Here is a 27977-nt window from a genome sequence, read left to right as displayed (position 1 = left end):
TCGTGTCTAAAAGAAATACCTAACCTTTAAGACACATGACTTTAGTGTCCATTTTGTGGACAGGCATCTTTTTGCAACAAAATGGTGTCCATGGTTACCAAAACTAAACTTGACCTGAGTTGATAAAGGAGATGCTGGTTATTTCTGTTTATGACACAAACCCTCAGGAAAGTTTCCAAACAGCCTGAACAAAAAGAAAAACTATGTTTACAGGAAACGTCTCTGCAGGTCAGTTCAGAATACGGAGCCCAACCCAGACTTACAGAAATGCTTTCATTTTCACCTACTGTCATAAAATGCAGTAAAATATATACAGTCAGGTTTTTTTTAAATATAACCTCAAGGATAATAAAAAAAACACAATACTTTTCTAATTGTTTTATTGAACAAAGATAAAGTAAAAATAGAGAAGCTCTAAGTAATTATGAGGAGAATTTTCTGTCTGACTTTTTCTCTCACATCATTTTAGTCGAGTCTTCCTTATAAAGTTTCTTCAGTTCATTGAAATTTGCTGACATTTATTCCTAATTCCTGCAAAGCCTTAAGCACAATATTTTAATCTGACTGCAGTCAGAACTTTGACTCTTTTCCTGTTTTGTCATCCTGTGGTAGATTATCTGCTGTATTTGGGTTCTGCTGATGACTCAGTTTGGGTCAAGTTTTAGCTGCAGGCGGTGGATGATTAATGGTGAACAGCTGGAGTTAAAACTGAGTTCAGGTTCTGGAGGAAACTGTTTATCCAACCAGCCATGTTTTAAACTCTTCAATACTTTTTTCATGGATCACAACATTAGTGGTTAATGATAGAGAAATAAAAACTGACTCTTAATCTCACAGGAGAACCAAATCCTCCCATTTAGGTTGATATAATCATTTAAACAGAACCAAAGAAATATTTTTACTCAAGTAGCAGTAAAACGTTGACCTCCACACAAGTAAAAGTAAAAAAGTCTTTGGTAAAAATCTGATTCAAATACAGAGTAACTGCTTAATCATAACATCTGATTTTATTTGTAAAAGAATGTAATCAGATGGACAAAAATATTAAATTGTATGCAAATTCTAGTATCTTAAATATAATGTAAAAATAATAAAAATGAAATTAAATATTTTCAAAATAACAAATTCAGGAAGAAACAAATATTTCCAAATCATTTTTTTAAACATACATTTTCTGATTGATAAATCAGGCTTTATTAAAAGTATTTTTCATAGAGTCATAACTTTAATAAATATTTACAGTCGGGTTAATAACTTAGAACAGTGTAAATCTCTTCAAGTGATAATATGAACCATTTACTGTTTATCCAGATCAAATGACTCAGTAGAAAAAATGACATTAGAAGAAGGAATAAAAAGTGTCTCTACTGAAAATGTTTTTGTTCTGTATTGTGTGAAGTTAAGCAAGTGGGGGGTGGCGTGTCCAGAAATTTTGCTCATGTAAGAGAAGCTTTACTACAAAATAATATTATTAACATTAAAATAAAATGTGTTGTTCTGTAAAAGTTCTCCTAGAAGTAATTTTTTTTACTAAAGTTACTACCCAGCTCTGCTCTAGAGCCTGGACTCCATTTTGTTGCTGCACAGGTGTTGTAATAAGATGGAGTCAGTTGTTTTCTATGCTGAGCTCGATCTCAGTCGATGTTTTAAAACTGACACAAATGAAAAAGCATCTTTCCTCATTCCTGATTCTCTGCCAGAAGGAAAGCAAGTTTGATCATCTGGGACTTTCCAGGTTAGACTGGACTATAAAACCTAAACCCGGAGGCTCGCCACCAAAACTTCTTTCATTTTTGTACTCAGCATTTAAAAACAGCAATGTAAGACAAAGTCCAAAATTATTCATACCCCTGCAGATTAAGTTTTACATACGTAAAACTAGTTTGTTTCTGACCAGAAATGGGACTGGAATCTCTCAAAATATAACGAAACAAAATTAAATACATCAAAAATGTATCAGCTTTAACTAGCATTTTAATAAAAACTTACATGTAGAATAATTCTAAAGTTGTCCAACCCTAAATATAATTATGTCAAGTTTTAAAAAATGTCCATCTGTAATTTGATAATAATCTTTTGTAATGATCTCTAATCATAAGTTTCTCCCATAATTTCTCTCTCACATTCAAGTCATGAGTGTCAGAGTCACTCAGAATGAAGTTACATTCAGTCACAAGAAAAATAGATTTAAAATTAAAAGATTATTTTAAGCCTTATTCTGCAAGGGGTTAAATCATTTTTATCTTTACTGCAGCAACAGTGAACAGATTCTGGTGCTTAGATAATCCTTAAAATCTGATTTATGAAGGATATGATGGATTTCAGGAGGGAAACCCAGAGATGAAATTGGACCTGAAGACAACAGACAGATGTCTTTATGTAGTTAATATTGTTTTAAGGGTTTTCTTTTCAGCTGTTTTTGTTCTCTTACTTTTGTTCTCATTTATGAAATAAATATTGCTTTGAGCTCATTTCTCTAAAGTTCATTTTGTGTAGGTCTTAACTGGCTAGAGAACCGATTTGGCAAAATATTTTTATAAATATGAAATAAAAAAATAAGAAACTAATTTTAAACAAAGACATTCAGTAAAAAGCAGTTCAGGTGTTGATTAACCTTTTATTTGAGACGTACCAACCACAAAGTAACCTTTGGCCATTCTGATTATAAATGATGATTTATAGCAACAATATTCACCTGTTGGGTCAATAAGTTCCCAGAACATGAATCAGAAAATTAGATCATCAGAATAGATCTGACAAAAGACACTTTCATTTCATGATTACATCAACAATCCTTAAAATAAATAAAAAGTTTTAAAAACATTTTTAATGTCTGTACAAAACTATCTAAACTCACTATATACAAAAATATCTATTATACGGCAGGCATAGAAAATACTTCCTTCACCTGACATTAGGCTACAGTTTCAGTAGAGATAATTTACAGTCGTTCACTCTGGTGAGTTTGTCTCATCAAACAGTTCATTGATCAGTTTATGGTAGCTCCCCTGCAGCTCCATCAGCTCCTTGTGGGTCCCTTTCTCCTCCACTTTACCTCCTTTAACCACAACAATCTGATCCGCATTCTCGATGGTCTTCAGTCTGTGAGCAATCACCAGCAGCGTCTGGTCAGGGCAGCTGGCCAGGCCTTGAAGAACCTGCAAAATGTCAACCACAAATAAATGCATAAATTGATTACTAATTTCTCCTGGTTCTTCATGTACAAATCTAAGAAATGAAATAGCTGAAAATAATAAAACATAGTAAATGGTCAACAAAAATCAAGGGAACCTGTAACCTCTTTGGTGGCTGCAGAGCATTATATCTACAAAACCATAATGAAAATGCAATTAAAGAATTTATTTATTTGCTGTCCATGATAACCCAACTTAAAACTCTTAAATGCACTAGGATTATATGTAAAGCACTGGAATATCAACCAGAATTATTCTTAGAGCTTATCAACTGTCTCATGCAGGAGATCACACAAGAAGCCAGAACAACCTCCAAAGCTTTGCAGGCCTCAGTGAAAGTCAGAGTTTATTATTAAGCAGTATGAAAAAGAGAGTGTAAAATTACTTCCATGGTTGAGTTCTGAACAAAAATAAAATCTTCATGATCTACAAGACTCAGGGGATGTATAAGGAGGAAAAGTTAGGACAATTCCAAGGGCCCTTGACAGACAGGGGGCCCTCCACAAAATAGTTTGTTTTTGTTTTTCATAGAAATAGAAAAAATTTGGGGTCCTGTCAAATTCAAAATTAATCATATTCCGTTTTTAAAAGTTGTTTTTAGCAGTAAAAATTAAAGTTACCCCTCCCAGATCAAACAGCACAGATCCATATTTGCACTGAACCGCCCCTCCACCCCAGGGGCCTCATGAATAAAAGTGCGCAGTTTTCTCACTAAAACTTGGCGTATAGAAAAATTTAGAAAAGTGCACAAAAAAATCGGATGCATAAAGCCGTGCGCACGCACGTGGCCCCGCACCTTTCCTTTAAAAATCCTAATTTGCGGGAAATAGAGAGCAGCGGCTGCTCCGCCCTGTCGCCTCCATAAATACATGTAAATTAGTGTAAATACCCGAAAGTCTGCCACCACATGAAGCAATAACCATGGCAACGTCCTTGTTCGAAGCAGTATAAGTAGGCCTATTTATAATAATAATACAGTGATTATAAGGTGCTTTGAGCACACATAAGGTCACCTCACAAAAATAAAAATACATGTTAAAGAAAAAAAAATCCAAATAAATAAATAAAGAGATCGCGCAAATGCCTGTTTGAACAGCAGCGCGTTCAGCCAGGATTTAAAGACAGACAGCGTGTCAGAGAGTCATTTTAGTGGGAATGTGGACATTTATTCTAAATAATAGATGCTTTATGTCCATAAGGCGCATTCACAAAGCGGGTGACTTGACTGAAGGATGACTGCAGCTGGACCGGTACCGGTACCGCACAGCTCTTTAAGTTTGGCTCAGAGCTCCAGGATGATCAGTCTGAGTAATCTAAACACTCATAAACCATCATCAACATTTCCCAGCAGATCAATATGATCTTTGATCAATCGCTCCCTCTGAATCCTGCCAATGGCGAGGTTCTCCATCAGAGCCAAAGCGCGGTGCCACTATTACGCGGCTCAGCTTTACGCAGCTATTTATAAACGTGTGATTGTAAACATACCTTATCATCTTAAAAATAATCAAACCTGTTGATTATTTTTAATCAGCAGGTTTGAGTTAAAATCCTGTTTTCTTCTTTTAGTGAGAATGAAATGACCCCATAGATGCATTTCATGCGCTTTGGCACATGGACCGATGCGTTACATCTTTATGAGACAAAAACTGAGAAAAAGTACTATTTACATTAGAGCGACGTTTTCATATACTTTTATTTTTATTTGCTTTATTTTGTGTCCTTGTTAGCTTATTGTCTGAGGATAAATGTGGTTCAGTTTCATCGTTTACTTTTAAACAATAAAATATTAAAATCATGAAAAACAAAGGGTTTGATGCTTCTTAACACCGAATGTAATCAAATTTCAGGGTATTTAGGTGAGTTTTGACGCTTTGTAGTTTGATATTGTCCACAGAAAAGGTTTGCGTGGCTGCCGCATATTTTTAAGCCAGCGAAAAAGTGTGCGTATATTTACGCAAACTTTGATGCAAAGTTAATTTTTATACATGCCGACTTGTGTGCAAAACATGGCGCCACACATACGCTTTATGCATGAGGCCCCAGAACTTTTGTGGCAGTTACTATACTGATAAGAAAAATAATAAAGTCAGATTTTAAAAGCAATAGAGAGAGAAAAAGACAAGAGTGCTATTTGTAACTCAGTTTTTTCTCCAAGAGAGGTGGGTAGACTGTGAGAGCTTGTCAACCATTTATAGTATAGTTAGCTTAGCTACAGACTACTGTTTGCCTTCATTTCACTAGCATCTAATGAATTAATGGAAAAAAAGTTACCAACATATTCATATATTTAACTTGTCCCTGTACCTTTTACCACACTTAACAACAGGTGAGTCAGTCAGCAGCAGCTCTAACTCCAGTATAACCTTTAACCCCTGTCCTAGTGAAAAAACTGAGCAACGCTGTGTTCGATGAAAAGCTAGTTAGCATCATTCCAGGGAGGCTATAGGGATTAATTTGTGTCTTTGTTCTTTTTACAATTACACAACAAAAACAATATATTTATTACTGACAGAAATTCAAACAATCTTTATATAATAACAACAAAAAACAGCCTCCTGTCTGGACTGCAGCCAGTCCAAACAGTTTTACCTTAACTTGCATTTAAATTACAAACATCTGTTACCGTGTCCCTCCTGACCCGTCCTCTCATAAGTGAAATTAAAGCTGAAGTATGTAACTTTTATTAAAAAACATTTTTTTTAACATATTTGTTAAAACTGTCATTATGTTGTGACAGTATGGCATGAGAGATAATCTGTGAAAAATTTATTTTGTCTGCCTTCTCCCAGTGCTCTCTAGAAACAACCAATCAGAGGCAGGAGGCGAGTTTCACCGCTGTCAATCACAATCTCAAGTGGCTGCTCATCCTTCCTCCCCCTTGCTCTGTGCTATGTTGCAGCTAGCTCAGCCTGTTGTGAATGCTCAGTCTAGCTAGCATAGCTACCAATAATAGCAAATAAATGGTTTTCCTGTAACAATAAGTTGTTTCTCCGCCATTAGCACAGAAGTGAGTTAGGTTGTTTGACAGCGCCAAGACGCTCCTCCTGGTTCTGATTGGTTGTTTTTGGTCAGAACGATGCATTACTTTACTAAACAGAACAAGATGGCGGCATGCGTAGACGCAGCGGCTCTGTGCTCACCGACTCGAAGTTCGTCTTTTCCACTTTGCGCGGTTAAAAACACCTACAACCGACAAAATTTACTGGTCATTGGTCAAGCAATCGGGGAAAGTCTGTCACAGGAGCTTTTCCGTGTCCACAACAACATTCCGGTCGCTATTGCTCGGACACCGGGCTCTCCCTGGATTACAATCCCAGTATCTACGACAGGGCGACGGCGCAGAGATGTAAACAAAACAGGGGGCGTCGCAGCGGCGTGTTAGCGAGGCTCAGGAAATAGCCACACAAACCACCGCTACCAAGCATTTTTCTCTCCAACGTGAGGTCTCTCGTTAACAAACTGGACGAATGGAAGCTGTGGATTGCAACTGACAACCTCATCCGGGAATGCTGCATTCTGTTGATCACGGAGACGTGGTTAAATCCAACCATACCGGACCCGGAGATCGAGCTAGCAGGCTACACAGCACACCGACAGGACCGATCAGCGAGCTCCGGTAAGAAAAGAGGAGGTGGACTATGCGTTTATGTAAATAACAGCTGGTGTACGAACTCCACAGTAGTTGTTAGCCACTGTTCTCCCGGCGTGGAGTTCATCACAATTAAATGCAGACCCGATAACGCCATTCTACTCACTGCTGTTCACATAGCACCGGATGCTAACGCTAGCTCGGCCGTGGGACTCCTGCATGATACTATCAGCAACAACCAGAACCAGAACCCAGAGGTTGTTCACATCGTCTCTGGGGACTTTAATCATGCTGATCTGAAATCAGTCCTCCCCAAATTCCATCAACACGTAAAGTGCACAACCAGGGGTGATAAAACTCTGGACAAGCTGTACACAAACATCAGACAAGCATACAGGGCTAACCCCTTAGCACACCTTGGCCAGTCTGATCACGTGTCCCTGCTACTGATCCCTGCTTACACCCCCCTGCGGAAACGTGTCCCCATTACAACCCGGACTGTCACCATCTGGCCTGAGGATGCCTCTCACCAACTACAGGACTGCTTCCAGAGAACTGACTGGGAGGTTTTTGCACATCAGGACCTGGAGAACTACACCTCAGCAGTCTTGGACTACATCAGGTTCTGCACGGACAATGTCACCAGAAACAGACTCATGAGGATCTATCCGAATAGGAAACCCTGGATGACTAAGGAGGTCCGGGGCCTCTTGAAAGCCAGGAACGCTGCTTTCAGGTCTGGGGACAAAGCACTCTACAGTTCTGCCAGAGCCAACCTGAGAAGAGGCATCTGCCAAGCTAAGGCATCATACAGAGGGAGAATAGAGAAGCAGCTCAGGAGCAACAACACCAGGCAGGTGTGGCAGGGTGTTCAGCACATCACAAACTACAGATCCAGCAACCAGCCATGCACGGAGGAACCACTTCCCTGGCAGAGGAGATGAATATCTTCTTTGCCCGCTTTGAGGCAACACTTACCACAGCTCCATCACAGCTGCCTGTCCACAGCAGCTCTGCTCTCACAGTAGAGGAGTGTGAGGTGAGGCAGGTGATGAGGAAGGTGAACCCAAGGAAGGCTGCGGGACCTGATGGTGTGTCGGGACGGGTGCTTAAAGACTGTGCAGACCAACTGGCTGGAATCTTCACAAAGATTTTTAACCAGTCCCTGTCTCAAGCCACTGTCCCTCCCTGCCTAAAGTCCTCTACCATTGTCCCCCTGCCGAAAAGAACCAAAATCAACACCCTGAACGACTACCGTCCAGTGGCACTCACACCGATCATCATGAAGTGCTTCGAGAGACTGGTGCGGAGTCACATCCTCGCTGACCTGCCTGCTGAGCTGGACCCTCTCCAATTTGCCTACAAAGCAAAGAGGTCCACAGAGGACACTGTATCCACAGCACTTCATGCTGCCCTGACCCACTTAGAGAAGCAGGGGAGCTACGTCAGAATGCTTTTTGTGGACTTCAGCTCAGCATTTAATACCATACTTCCCCAACGTCTGGTGTCCAAGCTAGCAAACCTTGGGCTCCCATCAGCCACCTGCAGTTGGATCCTGGACTTCCTAACAGGTCGCTCCCAGAGGGTCAGACTGGGCCCCCACACCTCCACTGCTCTGAGCCTGAACACCGGATCGCCACAGGGTTGCGTGCTCAGCCCACTTCTCTACACCCTCTACACTCATGACTGTCTCTCCAACCACCTCAGCAACAAGATCATAAAGTTTGCAGATGACACGACTGTTGTTGGTCTCATCTCAGGCAGGAAGGGGGAGCTGGAGTACAGGGATGAGGTGAAGCGGCTGTCAGAGTGGTGCAAAGTCAATAACCTGCTCCTCAACACCTCCAAAACAAAGGAACTGGTGATCGACTTCAGGAAGAACAAAACGGACATCCAGCCTCTCACCATCAGTGGGACCTGTGTGGAGAGGGTCCCAGTGTTCAGGTTTCTGGGCATGGAGTTGGAGGACAAGCTAACCTGGAGCACCAACACCAAGGAGCTGTTGAAGAAGGCACAGCAGAGACTGTACTTTCTGAGAATACTCAAGAAGAACCGTCTCCCCTCAGACCTGCTGCAGGCCTTCTGTCACTGCTCCATAGAGAGTGTGCTCACGTACGGTCTGTGTGTCTGGTACGGCAGCAGCACATCCGCGGACAAGAAGGCGCTCCAGAGGGTTGTTAGGGCAGCAGAGAGAACCATAGGCTGCCCCCTCCCCACTATGGAACAGATTTACACTTCCAGGCTCCACAAGAAAGTTTTGGACATTTTAAATGACTCTTCACACCCTGGCCATGGTCTCTTCCAGCTGCTGCCATCAGGCAAGAGATACAGAGCAATAAAAACCAGGACAAATCGCCTAAAAAACAGTTTTTACCCGATGGCAATCATGGCACTAAATTCAAAGGCATAAGAACTTCTGCTCTTGACACCACTTTGTTATAAATGTAATTCTGTTGCGACACCTCCAGGCGCTGCAACCATCTTCTGATGTCTAAGTTTATTTCTCATTTTGTACTATTTATTTCTTTATCTTGGTATATTATGTATATACACATAACCTGCATCTTAACTCGAGTCGAGCAAATCTCAATCTCGTTGTAATCTGTTGATGACAATGACAAATAAATCTTATCTTATCTTATCTTACTTTAGCTAGCAACAGTAGTTCAGGGACGAGGTGGAGAAGATTGATTTTTTTCCACACATTATCTGTCTCATAACAAACTGTCACGACACGGTGACAGCTTTAACAAATATAGAGAAAACATATTTTGTTTATTAAAGTTATATACTGCAGCTTGAATGAAATGCAACTACATAGCATTTTTTGAGAAGTCTGGATTGTTTTATTTATATTTTGCCTATGACTGTTGCTCGTGGGGAGAGACCTTTCAATAAGCTAAAACTAATTTTTTTAAAAATGTAAGCAGCCTATTTGCAAACAGTATATGGACTGTTGCTAGTAAATTGTTAAAGTTGTAACAGCAGGGGGCCCAATTTATTTTTGTGTCATGGGGCCCAAATTGCTGGCGGCGCCCCTGATAAGACTATAGGAATATTTTCTGTGTACTGATGCAACAAAAAATACTTTTTTGAGGGTTTGCTCTCAAACTATGGTGATAGGAGTGTGATAGTCTGAGAGTGCTTTGCTTCTTTGAGACTCATGTGATTTGCCTTAATTGATGGAATGATTGATTCCACTCACAAGGAAAAATCCAGATAGAAATGTCTAGTCATCAGTGTGTGACCCTAAGTTCAAAAACCCTGTATGCTTTCCACTTACAGCCATGTTGGTTTGGTTGGCTTTTTTTTTCTTTAATAACTAGAAAACCCAATTCTGTATTTTGTCAGGGTATTTTTGTCTGACATTAATCAGCTGAAATATTTAAGTGAGTCAAAAAAGTAAAAAAAAAAATCTACAAAATAGCCATCTCTTGAATATCATATTAGTTATCAATATATTGATAACAAATTCAAACATAAAATAAGTTCCAACCTCTGACAAACACCCTTCTGATTAATCTCATGTTCCTCATCACTTTATACAGCCTGCTGCAGCATGCTGTTAACATAACTGGATTTTCTTCAAACAAAACTAGATGTCAAGGCTTTTCCTTAAATCACACCATACCTTGTTTTCACTCTCAACATCCAGAGAGCTGGTAATTTCATCCAGAATGATGATTTTCGGCTCTCTGACCAGAGCTCTGGCGATGCCGATCCGCTGCCTCTCGCTCTTAGATAACTGGCCGCCGCTCTCACCCACCTCTGGCAAATTAGCAATAAGATAAAATAACATGAAAAGAGTCAGTGTGAACAACTAAAGAGACTCAAAAGATATGCACAAATTATCTTGTATACCCTGTCTAAACTGTTTATCTTTGGTTTGTGCAGGTAAATCTGCACAAAACAAATGTCTAATATGAATGTCATTTTCTAACATCCAATCTTCATCATCCAATACCTTTTCTGCTTTCATGATCTCCTTAACTCCAGATGTAAAATATTTTTGTTGCTTGCATTCAGTCATGTAAACAGGATGAGGTGAAGTCAGACCGGTTTACCTGTGTCGTAGCCTTTCTCTAGTTGGTGAATAAAAACGTGGGCGTTGGCTTTTCGTGCTGCTTCCTCAATCTTCTCTTGTGAACAGTCAGTGAGTCCGTAGGTGATGTTATCTCTGATGGATCCAGAGAAGAGGACAGGCTCCTGGCTCACCACTGCTATCTGTTAAATATATTTATTTTAGATTTTGTAAGTAACACTCTTTACATATACAAGGAAAATACAGAAGATTTATTTATTCCAGTTTAATAAATTTTAAATTATTTTAAAACAGAAAAAGAGGATTTAAAAAAGAAAATACCTTCTTGTGGAAGAAGTGGTGATCGTAGGATTTCAGTGGTTCTCCATCCAGTAAAATTTCTCCATCTTGAGGCTCATATAATCGCTGTAAGAGACTCACACAGGTACTTTTTCCTTCTCCAGATGGACCAACCAGAGCGGTCACCTGGCCTGGCTTCAACTCCAGGCTAAAGTCCTGAGACAAAAAACAGAGACTGATAAAACACCACAATATGATGGCAATATTTGAAATTAAACCAGGTTTTGTAAACATACAAGTTCCTTTATCAGCTGTGTTAAAATGGCCACATGACTTCATCAAACTAAACCTAAACGTAACAGTTTTTCTGACCTGCAGTACAGTTTTCTCAGGGTTGGAAGGATAAGCGAAGTTCAGACCACAGTACTTGATGCGTCCTTCCAGCTGATCCGGTTTCAGTTTTCCATCTGTGCTGATCTGAGGTTTTCTGTCCATGTACTCAAACACTTTCCCAGCAGCCATCACAGAGTTCAGCATGTCACCGAAGATATATGTAAGAGTCTGGAAGAAAACAACTCTATTAGACAATCCAGAGGAACAATCAAGTCAAACAAACAGAAATATTAACAATAGGCATAAGAATATTACTTTATTAGACAGTCCTTCATACTGATGATAAAATAATACAAAACAATGAATATGTCGACTTCAACCATAACCCTATAAAGCAGCGAGTATTATAGTCTTAAGTTCCTACAGGGGCTCCTTACGTGTTTGCATGTAATTCCAAAGCTTACACTATTCTGAGAATACTTTGACCTTACAGTGCATCATTAAGTTCTTCATGAGTTTTCTTGAAGTTATAAAAGCTCAAAATTCCTATTTGCTGTGAATGTAGACCCTTATTTTGAAAAAAATAAATACCGGTAGTTGCAATTAGGAGAATAGTACATGTGCTTATTAAACACAAACTGTATTTTAAATGGTAAAAAGCTTGTATTTTTGTTTTTTGGGTGTGTTTGAAATCACTATTACTTTTTACCACTGTTCCAATCAAAAATATCATCTAGTAGCTCTACAGAACACCCACCCTGATGTTGTCTCCCAGGTCTGACTGGTAAATGATGAAGGAAACCAGGTTTCCAGTGGTCATCTGTCCCATCTGGATGAAGAGTCTGCCATAGTACAAAATGAAGACCTGCATTGCCAAACCTGTCAACTAAAAACATTAACAAACTGTGTTAAAAAAACAGGTGATATTCACTTATAGGCTTTAATATTTTCTAAAACTTCAAAAACCCACAAACAAACAAACCTCTTACCCTCCGTCCAAGCAGATAGATAGCTCTCACAGTGTCCCGACGAATCTTTAGTGAGTGTGTTTCCAATAATCGTTTATCATAACGATCAGCTTCATGCTTTTTTGTGTTGAAACTTCGAACCACACGAATACCAAAGACAACCTCATTTGCAGAGTCATTTGTTCGAGCCATTGAGTCCTGCATTGCCTGAAACAACCTCTGAGAAAAGAGTAAAACAGAGAAAAACAAAACATTTCTGTAAACTGAAAGTTTTCCTGGATTTAAATAAGTGGACTTGACTTTTATACAACAAAACTACACTAAGTATATATTGATGTAACTTTGCATTTAGGATATTTTTTTATTTTTCTAAAAGAGCAGCTTTAACTCATGATTTGCAAAATGTATGCTAGTACAGGCAAGTACAAGTCACAGCTGAGCACACAGTCAGAGACTCAGGCTGACACTTTTACTTTCCCTCCTCTACTCATTTTGAAGCAAATTGTTATGACAGCCAGTTCAGAGCTTATTCAGTTGTATTCTCTTGAAATAACTAATTTGGCTCTCCAGAAAATGAAACCAGATAAATAGACTACATCAATGGACAGTAAACTTTTGATTTGATAGTCTGTCTTGCTGAATAATTCTGAATTTCAGTGAAGGACAACAGCTTGAGGAGGCATGATGTCTTCATGAATCCCAGCATTAATTTATATTCTGAGTAACTTGATGCCTTAAAACTGTCAGTGTGTGAATAACCATATAAAATATATGAATATTATGAGCATTGCCAGCTTTTGTCCATACTAGGTAGCAGAATCGCAGACAAAGACAGTGTTGTCAACCAGATTAACAAAAGTTATTTTAGAGTTTAAAATGATTGCAAATAGTTTTGGATATGGGTTATAAATGTCTTTCTGTGTTACGGAAAATTATTCATAACACTGACATGTTTAGATTAAAACTAGTGATTTAATTTGGCCCATGTTTCTTTTGACTGGACGTTTGATTGATCTTTTGAAACAGCATAGCCAGTCCTGACTTTAATCTGACAGAGAATATGTGGAGGGAGGTAAAAATTAAGGGGACAACAAGGAGACTTTCCAAACCATATAATACCAACAACTATTTGTTAATCATTTTATGATATGATTAACAAATTAACATGTTGGTGGGCTTTAGTTCGCACTAACATATAAAGGACATTTGAATGTGTACCACATTAATTCATCATCCCCTACTGTTACCTGATAGTGAGTGTCATACAAGTTCTGTATGAGACCCGTTATAGGTGTTTCCATCAGTACCAGGAATGTGAGCTTCCATGACAGACTCATCATCAGGGAGATCATTCCCATCGTCTTGATAAATGTCCTCAGCATCACGTTGACATTCAGACACACTGTCCTTCCTGTCAGTGTGGTGTCTTTAGACAATCTGGATGTGATCTCACCTGCATAGATAAGAAAGATGGTCATCAATCATCCTGTTATTGTGTCCGTTTTATTTTGTTGCAGTAACTTAGACCAATATATTACCTGTTTTTACAGTTTCAAAGAATCCAATCTCCTGCTCGGTCAAAGCTTCAAACAGCTTCACTTTGATTCTGCATGTAAACGAACTGATGGCACAAAGCAATATACCCCCTCTGCAGCCGGCACTCACAGAACTACAAAGCCAAGAAGAAACAACATGTACATTTTATACAGGCATGTGCAGGTAGATTCATTCAGAAGGTTAATTTTGTTCCATACCTTCCTACAGAGTACAAGCCCATAAAGAGGAGAGCTGTGAAGAATTGAGTTTGTTGGTAATCACTGCCGAGGATGTCAATGACTCTTCCTGTGTAGAATGGGATGAACATCTCACCTGATGTAAAACAGACAAGCAAAAACAGAAAAACATAGTTTTGTCATTACATCATGTACATCACTGCTGAGAAACAGAAATTCATCCCAAGTTATTTAATTTCTAAAGTTTTAAAAGTATATGCCAAAATACAAATAGTTGAGCTGCACACACAACAAAAAATAAAGACATTGTAATATTATGTAATTTGAGAATCACGGATAATTTGTTTGCAGTGTTTTGTTATCTTCCTATCAATCATCTTATTTTTACTTACAGATAACTGCCAGTGACAAGAACACAACGCCTCCAAACAGTTTGGGATAATCAGGCCTGTACAGATGCAGAACCCTCATGAACAGAACCCTGGACTTCTGTTTCTGGGCTTTACTCCCGGCCTCCTCGTCGCTGTCCGGGATGGTGATCTCCCAGAACAGCGCCGCTCCGAGCGACGCTCCGGCGAACATCAGCCAGCAGCGAATATCCGCCACCGGCCCGCATGGGCTCTCCTCCCGGTACAGAACCTTGGTTCCGGTCTCATACACCGCTGGAAGCAGACTGTAGGCTGTTATGAACCGGATCAGCAGCGGGTTCGGGTCTCCCAGAACCAGCAGAGTTGTAATAGTTACTGCTGACCATCTTAGAGCTGCTGAAAGCCACAGATGCGCAAAATGTCCTAAAACGCTGTGAATCCCAGCAAATCCTGATGCGTAAAATAAAGAAAGATCAACGCAAACTGCTAAAGTCAAAGCGAAGACTTTGTGAATTGTTGTTCGGTCTTTTCCTGCCATGTTTCAGCTGCAGCCGTCCTCATATGACCTGATCTGCTGTAACTGAAGCGTTTAAGTTCATACTTTCAGTTTCTGTTTCTGGCAAATTTAGGGGTTTCCCTTAAATGCAGTGGAGAACGAGTCAATATTTTTTGCTTTCACATTCAAAGATCACCACCAATATCTTATAATTTTCCATTTTTAATTTTTCTAATAATGAGAATGTATGAATGGCTGTAATTGCATTAAAAATATTATAGTGTTTTTATATTTTACAATCTGTGACCCTAAAGATTTATGATCTAACTGAAAATTCCAGACATGGAAAAAATAAATAAATGCATTATACATGTAATTAATTAACTAACTGAAATGGCAACTAAACTTCCAAAAACAGGAAGGTACAAGATTACTAGCAGCCATCAGAGTTTAGCATGTAACCAAGCATATACAGTAAGTGTCTGAAGATAACAAAACTCTATTAGACAATCTGGTTTGAGTTGTGCTTCAAAGACGTAGCATGAACCTCAGGTCCAAAAATATTATAATAACTATTCTGTCTGTTCTGAGATTGTTTCAGCTATTTGTCTTTAAGAAGATATAAAAGCTCAAGATTCTTGTTTGAATCAACCTCTGCACTTAACAACGATCATATAGTATCATTGGTGCATCTATACAACATAGTTCATGTGGTTATTAAACAGATGCTGTATTCAAGAGACACATTGTATGAAATACACTGCCTGGCCAAAAAAAAAGTCGCCACCAAAAAATGGTCACACTCTCTAATATTTTGTTGGACCGCCTTTAGCTTTGATTACAGCCCGCATTCGCTGTGGCATTGTTTCAATAAGCTTCTGCAGTGTCACAAGATTTATTTCCATCCAGTGTTGCATTAATCTTTCACCAAGATCTTGTATTGATGATGGGAGAGTCTGACCACTGCGCAAAGCCTTCTCCAGCACATCCCAAAGATTCTCCATGGGGTTAAGGTCTGGACTCTGTGGTGGCCAATCCATGTGTGAAAAAGATGTCTCATGCTCCCTGAACCACTCTTTCACAATGTGAGCCCGATGAATCCTGGCATTGTCATCTTGGAATATGCCCATTCCATTTGGGAAGACAAAATCCATTGATGGAATAACCTGGTCATTCAGTATATTCAGGTAGTCAGCTGACCTCATTTTTGGGCACACAATGTTGCTGAACCTAGACCTGACCAACTGCAGCAACCCCAGATCATAGCACTGCCCCCACAGGCTTGTACAGTAGGCACTAGGCATGATGGGTGCATCACTTCACCTGCCTCTCTTCTTACCCTGTTGTGCCCATCACACTGGAACAGGGTAAATCTGGACTCATCAGACCACATGACCCTCTTCCATTCCTCCAGAGTCCAATCTTTATGCTCCCTAGCAAACTGAAGCCTTTTTTTCTGGTTAGCCTTACTGATTAGAGGTTTTCTTACGGCTACACAGCTGTTCAATCCCAACCCCTTGAGTTCCCTTCGCATTGTGCGTGTGGAAATGCTTTTGCGTTCACAATTAAACATACTCCTGAGTTCTGCTGTTGTTTTTCTTCGATTTGATTTGACCAAACGTTTAAGTAATCGCCGATCACGATCATTCAGGATTTTTTTCCGACCACATTTCTTCCTGGAAGACGATGGTTCCCCACCATCCTTCCAGTTTTTAATGATGTGTTGGACAGTTCTTAACCCAATTCTAGTAGTTTCTGCAATCTCCTTAGATGTTTTCTCTGCTTGATGCATGCCAATGATTTGACCCTTCTTAAACAGACTAACGTCTTTTCCACGACCACAGGATGTGTCTTTTGCCATGGTTGTTTAAGAAATGAGGAGTTACGGGACTTCCGGTTTGGGTCATGAAGGAGTAGGCAGCGAGTGTGAAGAGCTCTGACCCAACTTCTAACTTATGAGACCAAACCTTATATTTTTACCACAGAATTGTTGTATCTTGTACACATTACCGCGTTGGACGACTTTGGCCGGTTAATGGCTACCTCCAAGCAAAAACAAACCTCCTCGATAACCACGCGGAACACCACTGCTAGCAAGTCAGCCACCATGGCCTCCGACGCTAGCCCCTCCAAAAGCGATGGAATAACTATGACCCAACTAGTACAAGAGTTAGCCAAGCAACGAGAAAGTTTAAAAGAAGACATCTCTACCCTCATTCAAGAATCACTGGTGCCGTTACAAGCTTCGGTGAGTGCTCTGACAGAAACGGTGGGCTCTATACAACAACGCCTAACCGCTTCAGAATCACTCGCAGGTGATAATTTTGAGAAGATATGTGCTGCCGAATCTGCTGTTAAAGCTCTAAAAGGCCAAAATGCTGCACTCTTAGAGCGTATTGAGGATCTAGAAAACAGGTCACGCCGTAATAACTTGAGGATTATAAACATTCCAGAAGGCAGTGAAGGTGTGGGGAATACTGTTAACTTTATGACGAATGCGCTAATGGAGCTCACCCGCAGCAACGCACTCTTCGACTCAGCCCCGGTGCTGGAGAGAGCACACAGGGTGGGCGCAAAACCCAGCGACGCTAGCCGCCCTCCGCGCCCGTTCGTGGTATGCTTCCAAAGACACCAGGAGAAGGAACGGCTACTGCAGTGGGCAAGGCAGCACACAAGCACCTACCAGGGCGCTACACTGAGAATATACCCCGACTACAGCGCTGCTCTGTCGAGGAAACGTGCTGAATTTAACGGCGTTAAACAAGCACTCTATGAGAAGGGGATCAAGTTTCGCTTGCGTTACCCAGCTATCCTACGAGTCTTCCATAAGGGAAAATCCCTCGACTTCAATACTCCGAAAGAAGCACGAGCTTACTGCAATCAGCTGGTGGTTGGAGAAGAGGACTGACATGGACTGGTCGGGTCGTGTGTACCTGTTGTGTGGACACCATCTTACCGCTTGGAAGACGCTCTGACACGTATGTGAACTCTCGCCAAAGTCTATTTTGGGTAATCTAATTGTTTTTGAGAATTTTGGATGTTTTCTTTTTCTTTCTCTTTTACCTATATACTTAACATAACTGAATGTAAATTAACAGTATGTTTAACGCTATGCCTTTACTTTAATTTTAATACCGGAATGGTTTCAACTAATATAAGCCATCCCTGGTAAAAGATCATAGGCTCTTCACAAGTTAAGAGAAGAGTGTGTATCGGAAGGTTCAGGAGTTAGAAGAGAACCTGCAGTCTGCCCATGTTTTGAGGACAGGCATAGGATATGTTCAGTTTGGGGTTAAAGGGAGATTTATTTTTAAGAAGGGTGGGTTGTTTTTTTGTTTGTTTTTTTTTCTTTCTTTTGGACGGAGACTTCATTCTGCTGTCTTATATTATTTAGGCTGTCTTTGTTTGTTACTAACAGATATGTGGAGGTGCTCAACCTGCTTTTCATTTTTGAAGATGTCATATGTCGCACAACATTGATAGTGTTAGGGCAGATATAGGTGTAACACCAACACGTTTCATTACCTGGAATGTGAGAGGGATGAATGGGCCTAACAAGAGAGCAAAGATTTTTTCTCACTTAAAGAGACTGAATGCAGAAATAATATTTTTACAGGAAACTCATTTGAAAATAGCGGACCAAATCAGGCTTAAGAGGAATTGGATTGGACAGAGTTTCCACTCTAACTTTAATAATAAGGCACGAGGGGCGGCCATCCTGATCCACAAAATAATATTATTTACACCATCTCGGGTCATCTCTGACCCCCAGGGACGATTTGTGATGGTAGCTGGGTCGCTGTTTAACTCTCCTGTAATTCTAGCCAGTATTTATGCCCCAAACTGGGATGATGTGGGCTTTATACATAAACTCACTTCTCTTTTCCCAGACTTAAATAGACATAGTCTTATTCTATCGGGGGACTTCAACACGGTCATGGACCCGACTATGGACCGCTCTAGCCCTAGAAACTTAACTCGCTCTAAAATGTCTCTTGCCCTCGGTGAGTTTGCTGATAAGGCAGGCTGGGTTGACCCATGGAGGTTCTTTAATCCTAACAAAAAAGAATTCTCCTACTTCTCACATGTTCACCACACATACAGTCGTATCGATTTTTTCTTCATTGACAAGACACTTCTCCCTTTTACAAAGAGAATTGAATACAATACTATTGTTGAATCCGACCATGCGCCGGTCTCCCTGGATATTTTGTTCTCTCAAAATGTCACACAACCAAGAGTTTGGAGATTAGACACATCTTTACTATCAGTCATTTCTGTGAATTTATTGGTAAAGAAATAGATGAGTTTATATATTTTAACAGATCTGATTCCATATCCCCATCCATATTGTGGGAAACACTTAAAGTAGTTATAAGAGGGAAGATAATTTCTTATTCTATCTCACGGAGTAAGGAAAGAAAGCAAAAAGCAAACGATCTTTTTAGTATCATTAAAACAAATTGACCAACAATATTCTACCACTCCAACACCTGAGTTATATAAAAGAAGGGTAACATTGATGACCCAATATGACCTATTGTCAACAGAAATAACTGAAAAACACCAACTTTGGTTAAAAGGACAATATTATGAACATGGGGATAAGGCAGGCCGTTTCTTGGCCTATCAGCTTAAATGTAAATCAGCGTCCCGTCTAATACCTCAGATACGTAATACTCCACAATCCTTCACTGTAGACCCAATAGAGATAAACAACACCTTTAAGGATTTTTATTCCAGACTATACACATCTTGTTCCCCGCAAGATAAATCCAAAATGATTAGCTTTTTAGATAATATTGATATACCACAAGTAGATATGCAAGCCAAAGACAGCCTTGAGGAAGCCATAAAGCTACAAGAGATTATTGATTCCATTCATAAAATGCAGAATGGCAAATCACCTGGACCTGACGGTTATACCGTTGAGTTTTATAAAAAATTTTCTCTTCAACTTGCTCCCCTGCTACTTGAAATGTTTAATCATTCCTTTAATCAGAACCATTTACCACAAACCCTAACAGAGGCTTCCATTTCACTTCTTTTAAAGCCAGGCAAAGACCCAAATGATTGTGGCTCATATCGACCCATATCTTTGCTTAATGTTGATGTCAAAGTTTTAGCAAAACTGCTAGCATCAAGGCTAGAGAATGTTGTACCCAACATCGTCTCAACAGAACAAACTGGTTTTATAAAGGGTCGTCAGTCTTTTACAAATATTCGCAAACTTTTAAATGTCATTTATTCCCCTGCGTCTGGGGAGATTCCTGAAGTAGTTGCCTCTCTGGACGCGGAAAAAGCATTTGACTGAGTGGAATTTAATTATTTATTTACTGTACTGGGAAAATTTGGCTTTGGTTTAAATTTTATAACCTGGATACGCTTGTTATATACATCACCCAAAGCATCTGTTCTTACAAATAAGATATCTTCCCATTTATTTTCTCTCTCAAGGGGCACACGCCAGGGTTGCCCTCTAAGCCCACTCTTATTTGCATTAGCTATTGAGCCTTTATCAATAAAATTAAGGACAACCCCTAATTTCTTCGGTATTCGTAGGTTTGATACCGAACATAAAATTTCTTTATATGCCGATGATTTACTTTTGTATATTTCTGACCCAGTGTCATGTATTCCTACTATTGTCAATATTCTTAATGACTTTGGAAGTTTTTCAGGTTACAAATTAAACTTCTCTAAAAGTGAATGCTTCCCAATTAGCTATCTAGCCCTTCAGCTACCAGACAATGCGCTCCCCTTTCATATATCAAAGTCCGGATTTAAATATTTAGGCATATACATCACCCGTACGTTCCCTGATCTCTATGGAAAGAATTTCAAACCTCTCTTGCTTAAATTGGAGGCTGATTTTCAGAGATGGTCCGGTCTCTACTTATCTTTTCCGGGTAGAGTTAACTGTATAAAAATGAATGTATTACCCCGCTTTTTGTATTTGTTTCAGTGTCTCCCAATATTTCTGCCTAAGTCTTTTTTCCAGTCTTTAAATAAATTGTTCTCCTCTTTTCTCTGGGCAAATAAAAATGCTAGAGTTCGCAGAGAGTTTCTAGAAAGGCCCAGAGATAAAGGCGGTCTGGCTTTACCTAATATGAGAAACTATTACTGGGCATCTAATATCCAAAAAATTATATATTGGTATCAAAGCCCGCAGCTGGATTGGTGTAAGATTGAAGCAAACTCCTGCACCTCTTCCTCTCTTTCTGCTTTGGTTACTACTGGATTACCACTTTCACCCTCTAAATTCACCCATAATCCTGTAGTATCCTCCTCTCTTAGGATATGGATACAATTCAGACAACACTTTAATCTAAAAGAATTTTCTTTATATAGCCCTATTTGTAATAACCACCTTTTCCCGGCTGCCAGGATGGATCACACCTTCGCTCTATGGAGGAGGAATGGTTTGGAAACTTGTGACCATTTTTATATAGATGGTGTTTTTGCCAACTTCACTGACCTTTCGGCCAAATTCCAATTACAAAAAACTGATCTTTTCAGATATTTCCAGGTCCGTCATTTTATTCAAAGTCAAAGTCCAGTATTTCCTGCCTCTCCAGCAGACTCGGGGCTTGAGAGGATTTTGCGTAACCCTTTGTATCTCAGGAGGCACATTGCAAACATCTCAAATATAATAACATCTCTACAGGAAACAACACTAGATGAGCTTAGAATTGCATGGTCTGAAGAACTTGGTTCTGTTATTTCTGAACATTTCTGGGAACGTGCTCTGGAAAGAATCAACGGAACATCGTCCTGTGCACGGCTTAGCCTTATACAGTTAAAAGTCCTCCATAGAGCTTACTATACCAAATCTAAACTCTCAAGAATTTATAAGGACATTGATGACAGGTGTGAGCGGTGCCATTCTGCCCCAGCAAATATGACCCATATGTTTTGGAATTGCCCGAAATTAACCGAATTTTGGTCATCCATCTGTAAAACACTGAATGAAGCATTTAATACCAAAATCAAACCGTTTGCAGGAATGGCCATCTTTGGAGTATTGTTTGAGGAGCACATGCTATCTACTGATCAAATGAATGCGTTCGCCTTTGCTTCCTTGGTAGCCCGTAGACTTATAGTCTTACTCTGGAAATCCTCTGAACCACCTAAAGTCTCGGTTTGGCTCACTGATTTAATGTCTCTCTTGAAATTAGAAAAAATTAAATACTTTATTAGAGGCTCAACAAGACAATTTCACAGGGTGTGGGACCCTATGATGGAGTACTTTAACCTTCCTATGGTGTTAGGGTCCCTACGGACCCGTTTTGAGTTTTAGCATGCATAAAAGTACTTCATACATTTGTTTCTTGCGTTGAAACTTTTTGACTTTGTCAGGGACTTCCATTTAAACAAAGTAAAATATATATATATTTTTTTACTAAATTATAAAGTGCTCTGGTGAAAAAAATGACTTTTGTGGTGTTCGGGTCATTTGTGACCCGGTTAAAATTTTCAATTATAAAACAATAAAAAATGCCAAAAATTAAATCATGAACACACAATCAACCAACAGCCTCTTCCTCCAACCACTTGAGCTTCATTTAGGGGCTTTTCTCTTTGCCTTTTTGTGAGAACAAACAAAGGGAGACATATCCAGGCTTGTCAAGCCATTTGAGTGTAGAGGTGGTGACTTGCAGAGTACACATCTCCAATTCACAGGATGCAACAACGAGGAGAAGATTCACTGTAAATGAAGCTTTGGATCACATCTTTGCTGCAGATGAGGCAGAGGACACACAGGATTTTAGCGATGGAGATGAGCAGGCCTCTGAGAACGAAGATGATGTGGAGTAGCAATTGGAAGAAACAGACACAACTGATCAGTCTGAAGAGGAGGTCACTGGTGCTGAAGCTGCTCCTGCTGAATCATTCCAATCCAAATGTGGCAACATCCGTTGGAGCACAGTTCCTCCTGAAGTGCATGGAAGGACAGCTGCTGCAAACATCATCAAAATGACCCCTGGGGTCACGAGGTTTGCTGTGACAAGAGTAAGTGACATCAAGACGTGCTTTGATCTTTTTTTGCCATTGTCACTAAAAAAAGTCATAATTGCTATGACAAACCTTGAGGGGAAAAAAGTCCATGGCAACACGTGGAAAGACATTGATGAGACGTACCTGGATGCCTACATTGGTGTTCTCCTCCTTGCTGGAGTTTACAGATCCAGCAATGAGGCAACTGAGAGTCTCTGGGATGCATAAACGGGCAGAAATATTTTCCGGGCAACAATGTCTCTTCGGATCTTTCAGATGATCTCAAGAGTCCTCAGATTTGACAATCGAGACACCAGAGCAAAATCTGACAAGCTTGCTCCCATCAGGGATATTTGGGAGAGATGGGTGCAACTCCTTCCACTGATGTTCAACCCAGGGCCAGAGGTTTTGCCCTTTTCTTGAAGTAAATATATATGGGTCCAAAATGACCCGAAACACCATAGATGTTACTATATTTGATAATATTAAAATTAAAATCTTTTTTTTTGTTGAACATTTAAGAAATGTGTTTTAATATCTCTCAGTTACACTCAGGTAACAGAAAAACTGATTATTTTGTTGCCTTCTTCTCTTAAGGTTCATTTGACCACTTTTTAGACATTGAAAACGAGGGGTATGCTGTTAAAACAAAGGCCCAGGGGGCCACAAAAAAATATTAAAACCAATCTTTTCATGGATGAGGGAGCCCAACCAGCTAAACAAGAGTTAAGAAAAACATTGGATGATAAAAGATTGTTTTTAGGGTATTTTATGGCTGATTTAATACACGGGTCCAAAATGACCCGCTAACACTACAGATGGCAGCAGAAAGCTAACACCAGAGGAAGGTTAAAAATCTTAAAAATATAGAATCACCTCCATAAGCCTATAGAGCCCTAAGATGTGTATGTATATGTGTGTATGTATGTATATATATGTATGTATCTATATATATATATATATAATTGATGATGACAAATTGTTGTATTGTTGACACGTAATGTTCCCCGTCAATTTTTCTTTTTTTTTTTTTCTCTCCTTCTGTTGAATGTGGGTGGGTGGGTGGGGTCTGGTTGTTAAAAGATAAAGCAAATTTAATTCATGTTACCGTATTTTTATGTACCTTACATTGTACTTTTTTTGAATAAAAATATAAATAAAAATAAAAAAAGTGACCCAAAAGACTTGGTAAGATTTTACTAGTGCCAGGAACCTGAATACTGAATACTGAATTGTATTCAGTATTCAGGAACCTGAATACTGAATACTGAATTGTATTCAGTATTCAGGTTCCTGGCACTAGTAAAATCTTACCAAGTATTTTGGGTCACTTTTTTTTTTTTATTTATATTTTTATTCAAAAAAAGTACAATGTAAGGTACATAAAAATACGGTAACATGAAAAGCATGGCAAACTTTTCATATACTTATAAAACATCTTGCCATCTTGTAAAATGCTATGGCCCCCATATTTAAGAGAGGAAAATGTGAAAGATGCATATCTCTTCAAGGCACCATAAGACACTACGCTGTTACTGTTCAGCTGATAAAAAAAAAAAAAAAAAAAAGAAATGAGGAGTTACTCATTGCATCAGCTGGGGTTAAATAACTTGTTGCCAGCTGAAAGATAATCGCCTATGCAGTACTTATCCAATAGGAGGCTTGTACCTATTTGCTTAGTTAAATCCAGGTGGCGACTTTTTTTTTGGCCAGGCAATGTATTTTAACAAAGTATTTTAAATAGTTACTCTGCTGCTGATAAGTGTAGTTTTAAAATACAGTTGGTACATTTTGTGTTATTACTAAAAAAGCATATAACATAAAGTCATAGTTTAATACTTTGTTTTTCCCCAAGTTGCAAAATTATACTTGAATAAAACTGTTTAAACTTCAGCTTTGAAACTTAGAGAGAACTGCAATTTATTTGATTTTGATAAATGTACACTGGTTCCAGGTTTACAGTCCAGTGAACGGACACATGTATCATTAAAAAAAAAAACTGACGATGAAAGAAAGATCACTGATCAAAAAAGGTTGGTAAATCATTTCCCAGAATGACTTTCTCCTCTGTGCCGTGTTCGTCAATGGTGACCAAGTAGGCCACGCCACCGCTGGAGCCGTCGCGGTTCATGGCCAAAGAGAGAGCTGGAGAATAAGAACAGGAGAGCATATTTCTATTAAAAGATCTGTACTACAACATGAAGCAGAAAAGTTTGTTTAGAAAAAATCCTTAACAAAACACTTACTGTTAACCACAAACTGCTGACACTCCTTCTTATTCATTCCTTTTCGATACTCAGCATCAACAAATCCATAAACGTAGGAGCTTCCTGAGCCGCCAACAGCGAAAGGCTGTTTGGTCAGGAGACCTTTCAGGGTGGCAAAAACCTGCAGGTCAGACAGAGACAAAAAGAGAAGAAAATGGCAACAATTAAAATTACAACATACATCTATAACATTAAGTGTGCTGATAACATAAGTAGCCATGAGTATAACTCACCAACTATAAGGATATTTCTAATGTGACTTTGAACAGATTTGAACTTTTAAGTTGAATTTTTCATGCATTTGCTCTAGCAAACATTTTCACTTTACCAACCTGTCCTCCATCTTTTCTGTCCCATCCAGCGACAATAAGATGAGCTGACAGCTCCTCCTTGTATTTGTATGAAATGTTCTTCACTAGAGTGGCAGCTGAGCGAACCTGTGGGTCCTCACCGATTTCCATGCTGAGAGAAGACATTATATTCTTTAGACATATTGTTATAACATTGATCAAACATATTCCTTTAATAAATCATATTGTTTCTTTTTATATGTCTCCTAATAAAATATTTGGTCCAAATTAGGGAATTTCTTCTGTATTTTAAACACTAAAATAAAACATTAGTTGTTTTTTTTATTTACTGAAATTTAATGAAATGATTTGATATTTTGTTTATTTAGTTGTGTTAGCCTACATAACAGGTTAAAGTATTATTCTGATATTTGACAAACATGGTTTTGGTTGTTTAAATCTGCAGTATGTAACTTTTACAAAAAATGTTTTTCACGTATTTATTAAAATTATAATTATGTCTTATATTGTGACAGAACAATATAAGACAGATAATCTTTGAAAAAATTAAGCTCCTCTGCTTTTTCCCAGTGCTCCCAGTACTAACTGGGGTTGCAAAAATCTGCAAGTACACCACTCAGTCAGAAACAACCAATCAGAGTCAGGAGGAGGTTCTTAGCATTGTCAATCACCTCTGTGTATGTGCCACTCACATCCTTGCTCTCTGTTATGCTGCACCCTGTTCACCACAATGAACCTGCCATGAATGCTAAAGGTAGTTAGCATGGCCACTGATGGCAGCAGATAAACAACTTTATTGTAACTGATTTGTTTCTCTGTCATTAGCACTTTGAGTAACACGTACACAAGATTGATTGACAGCTCTAAAACATTCCTCATGGATCTGATTGGTTTTGACAGAGCGGTGCATTTTTACAGGCAGTAATACTGGGAGAAGATGAAGGCGCTTGATTTTTTCACAGAACTTTTCTCTCAAATCATGCTGTCATGACATGGCAACAGTTTTAACAAATATGTAAAAACATATTTTTGTAAAAATTACATGCTACAGCTTTAATTGAAAATATAATCTTCTGGCAACTGACACTGAGTCCAAAAACCACCAGTGAGAAGATTAAAAGTGAATCCAAATATTTCAAAATAAATCTCCCACTTTTACATAAGTTTTATGGTCAAAATTCCTCATAGTTTGTAACCAGAAATGAAAAGTGAATCGTGTTGTACAAAGTAATTTTAAAACTGTTTACGATAGGAAATTAATGTATATATTTACATAAACAAATAACTAGGTTTGGAGTTTTTTAGCTTTAGAGTAAAAGAAAAACACAGATGTTCACAAAAAATGGGAAAATAGTGTCAGAACATTAGTAGGTCAGCAAAATAATGAAAAGAAAATACATTCTGTGCAACATTATTTACATTATGTTGAATAAATTATATGCAAGTATATAAAGTATTCACTTCTATATGTAAAAAATGCTCAGTTCTTATTGTTTTCTGTAAACTCTGGAGGGTTTAAAGAGCTTCGCAGCAGCAGGTCCTACACACCTGACCTCGGTGTGCTCACCTGTGGACATCCAGCTGGTAGTTCACCATCTCAGCGATGGTCTGAGCGTCTGCAGCGGATCCTGACAGGGCGCAGTAGATCTTATCATGGAGTGGAGACAATTTATTCATCACCCTGTTCACCACGGACTCCCTGCACGGAAGAACCCAGTGAAATAATCAGAAGAAAATCGGTAGCGGTGAAGGGGAGATATTTTAAATAAATTCACATAGAATCCTTATTTAATAAAGTCCAACTTACCCTGCAGACACTCTGGAATCAGAGCCCAACACGACGCCTCCATTAAACTCTATGGCGATTATAGTTGTCTAGAAACGGAATTAAAAATCATTTTACCGAAACATTTACACATTGGCCACCCAGAAAATTGTATATATTAAACTCGTTTACTTACTCCTGTTTTCACCTCCTCGGACAACCATTGCGGCTCTGCTTCTCCCAACATGGCAGACAGTTTTTAACGACACCGACAGTAAAATAACTGACGAGCTGAAAACAAAGCGACGCGCAGGGAACAGTTGGAAGCGATTCAATGCGTATTAAAGCGTATTAAGTTAAAGCACGCTAATGCTTATCGAAGCCTTTTGTGTATCAAGCTAACTTTAGACTCAAATATCAGACTCCATTTTTTTTCTGAGTCAAACCGAAATTGAAACCTAAACTTTTCCTCCTCTGCAGGGAGGCTGACGGGTCAGCCAGCTTCACATTAGTTCTCATGTTTTATGCAAACCAAATGTTTAAAGTTTATAATAATGAATGCCTAAACTTTAAATGTCATAATTGCTATTAAAAATTGTATTTTAGAAATTATTTTCACAGGTCATGGAGC

At 39.0% G+C, this 27977-nt stretch overlaps 3 protein-coding genes and 1 long non-coding RNA gene across 5 annotated transcripts in view; all 4 read right to left on the bottom strand.

The window, feature by feature from the left end:
* Positions 1-27977, bottom strand: part of hsd17b8 (hydroxysteroid (17-beta) dehydrogenase 8) — a 100056-nt gene that overhangs the window by 33039 nt on the left and 39040 nt on the right. The gene's annotated exons all lie outside the window — the stretch shown is intronic.
* On the bottom strand, positions 1485-22692 carry LOC116730578 (uncharacterized). The gene is made up of 3 exons (XR_004341347.1): positions 22255-22692; positions 18082-18085; positions 1485-1497 (listed from the first exon to the last, which is right to left on the bottom strand). It is a non-coding gene; the product is annotated as an uncharacterized LOC116730578 (long non-coding RNA).
* tap2a (transporter associated with antigen processing, subunit type a) lies at positions 2598-15108 on the bottom strand. Of its 2 annotated transcripts, XM_032579858.1 has the most exons (11): positions 14534-15106; positions 14163-14277; positions 13947-14077; positions 13656-13861; positions 12430-12627; positions 12198-12326; positions 11480-11668; positions 11150-11323; positions 10851-11010; positions 10418-10554; positions 2598-3158 (listed from the first exon to the last, which is right to left on the bottom strand). In XM_032579858.1, the coding sequence occupies exons 1-11, from the start codon at positions 15045-15047 to the stop codon at positions 2952-2954; spliced, it is 2160 nt and encodes a 719-aa protein (XP_032435749.1). In that variant the 5' UTR covers positions 15048-15106; the 3' UTR covers positions 2598-2951. The 2 variants fall into 2 exon arrangements, 1 of the variants encoding a protein (XP_032435749.1); XR_004341339.1 differs by lacking the exon at positions 2598-3158 and having other exon boundaries at positions 10439-10554; positions 10751-11010; positions 14534-15108.
* Positions 24899-27809, bottom strand: psmb9a (proteasome 20S subunit beta 9a). Its single transcript, XM_032579911.1, has 6 exons — positions 27543-27809; positions 27389-27456; positions 27149-27280; positions 25603-25732; positions 25250-25391; positions 24899-25148 (listed from the first exon to the last, which is right to left on the bottom strand). The coding sequence occupies exons 1-6, from the start codon at positions 27591-27593 to the stop codon at positions 25021-25023; spliced, it is 651 nt and encodes a 216-aa protein (XP_032435802.1). The 5' UTR covers positions 27594-27809; the 3' UTR covers positions 24899-25020.

Source organism: Xiphophorus hellerii, chromosome 13, assembly GCF_003331165.1.
Source record: "Xiphophorus hellerii strain 12219 chromosome 13, Xiphophorus_hellerii-4.1, whole genome shotgun sequence".
Classification (NCBI taxonomy): domain Eukaryota; kingdom Metazoa; phylum Chordata; class Actinopteri; order Cyprinodontiformes; family Poeciliidae; genus Xiphophorus; species Xiphophorus hellerii.
This window is presented reverse-complemented; position numbering and strand designations above follow the sequence as displayed.

Bases quoted from the DNA above. Each gene is read 5' to 3' on its own strand.
- psmb9a (XM_032579911.1), bottom strand. From the start codon at position 27,593: ATGTTGGGAGAAGCAGAGCCGCAATGGTTGTCCGAGGAGGTGAAAACA. The intron at 25,392-25,602 runs GTTGGTAAAGTG...TCTGACCTGCAG, and splicing joins ACAGAAAAGATGGAGGACAG to GTTTTTGCCACCCTGAAAGG. The intron at 25,149-25,249 runs GTAAGTGTTTTG...CTTATTCTCCAG, and splicing joins TCAGCAGTTTGTGGTTAACA to CTCTCTCTTTGGCCATGAAC.
- tap2a (XM_032579858.1), bottom strand. From the start codon at position 15,047: ATGGCAGGAAAAGACCGAACAACAATTCACAAAGTCTTCGCTTTGACT. The intron at 13,862-13,946 runs GTAATATATTGG...TTATCTATGCAG, and splicing joins CTTTGAAACTGTAAAAACAG to GTGAGATCACATCCAGATTG. The intron at 12,628-13,655 runs GTAACAGTAGGG...CTCTTTTCTCAG, and splicing joins TGTATGACACTCACTATCAG to AGGTTGTTTCAGGCAATGCA.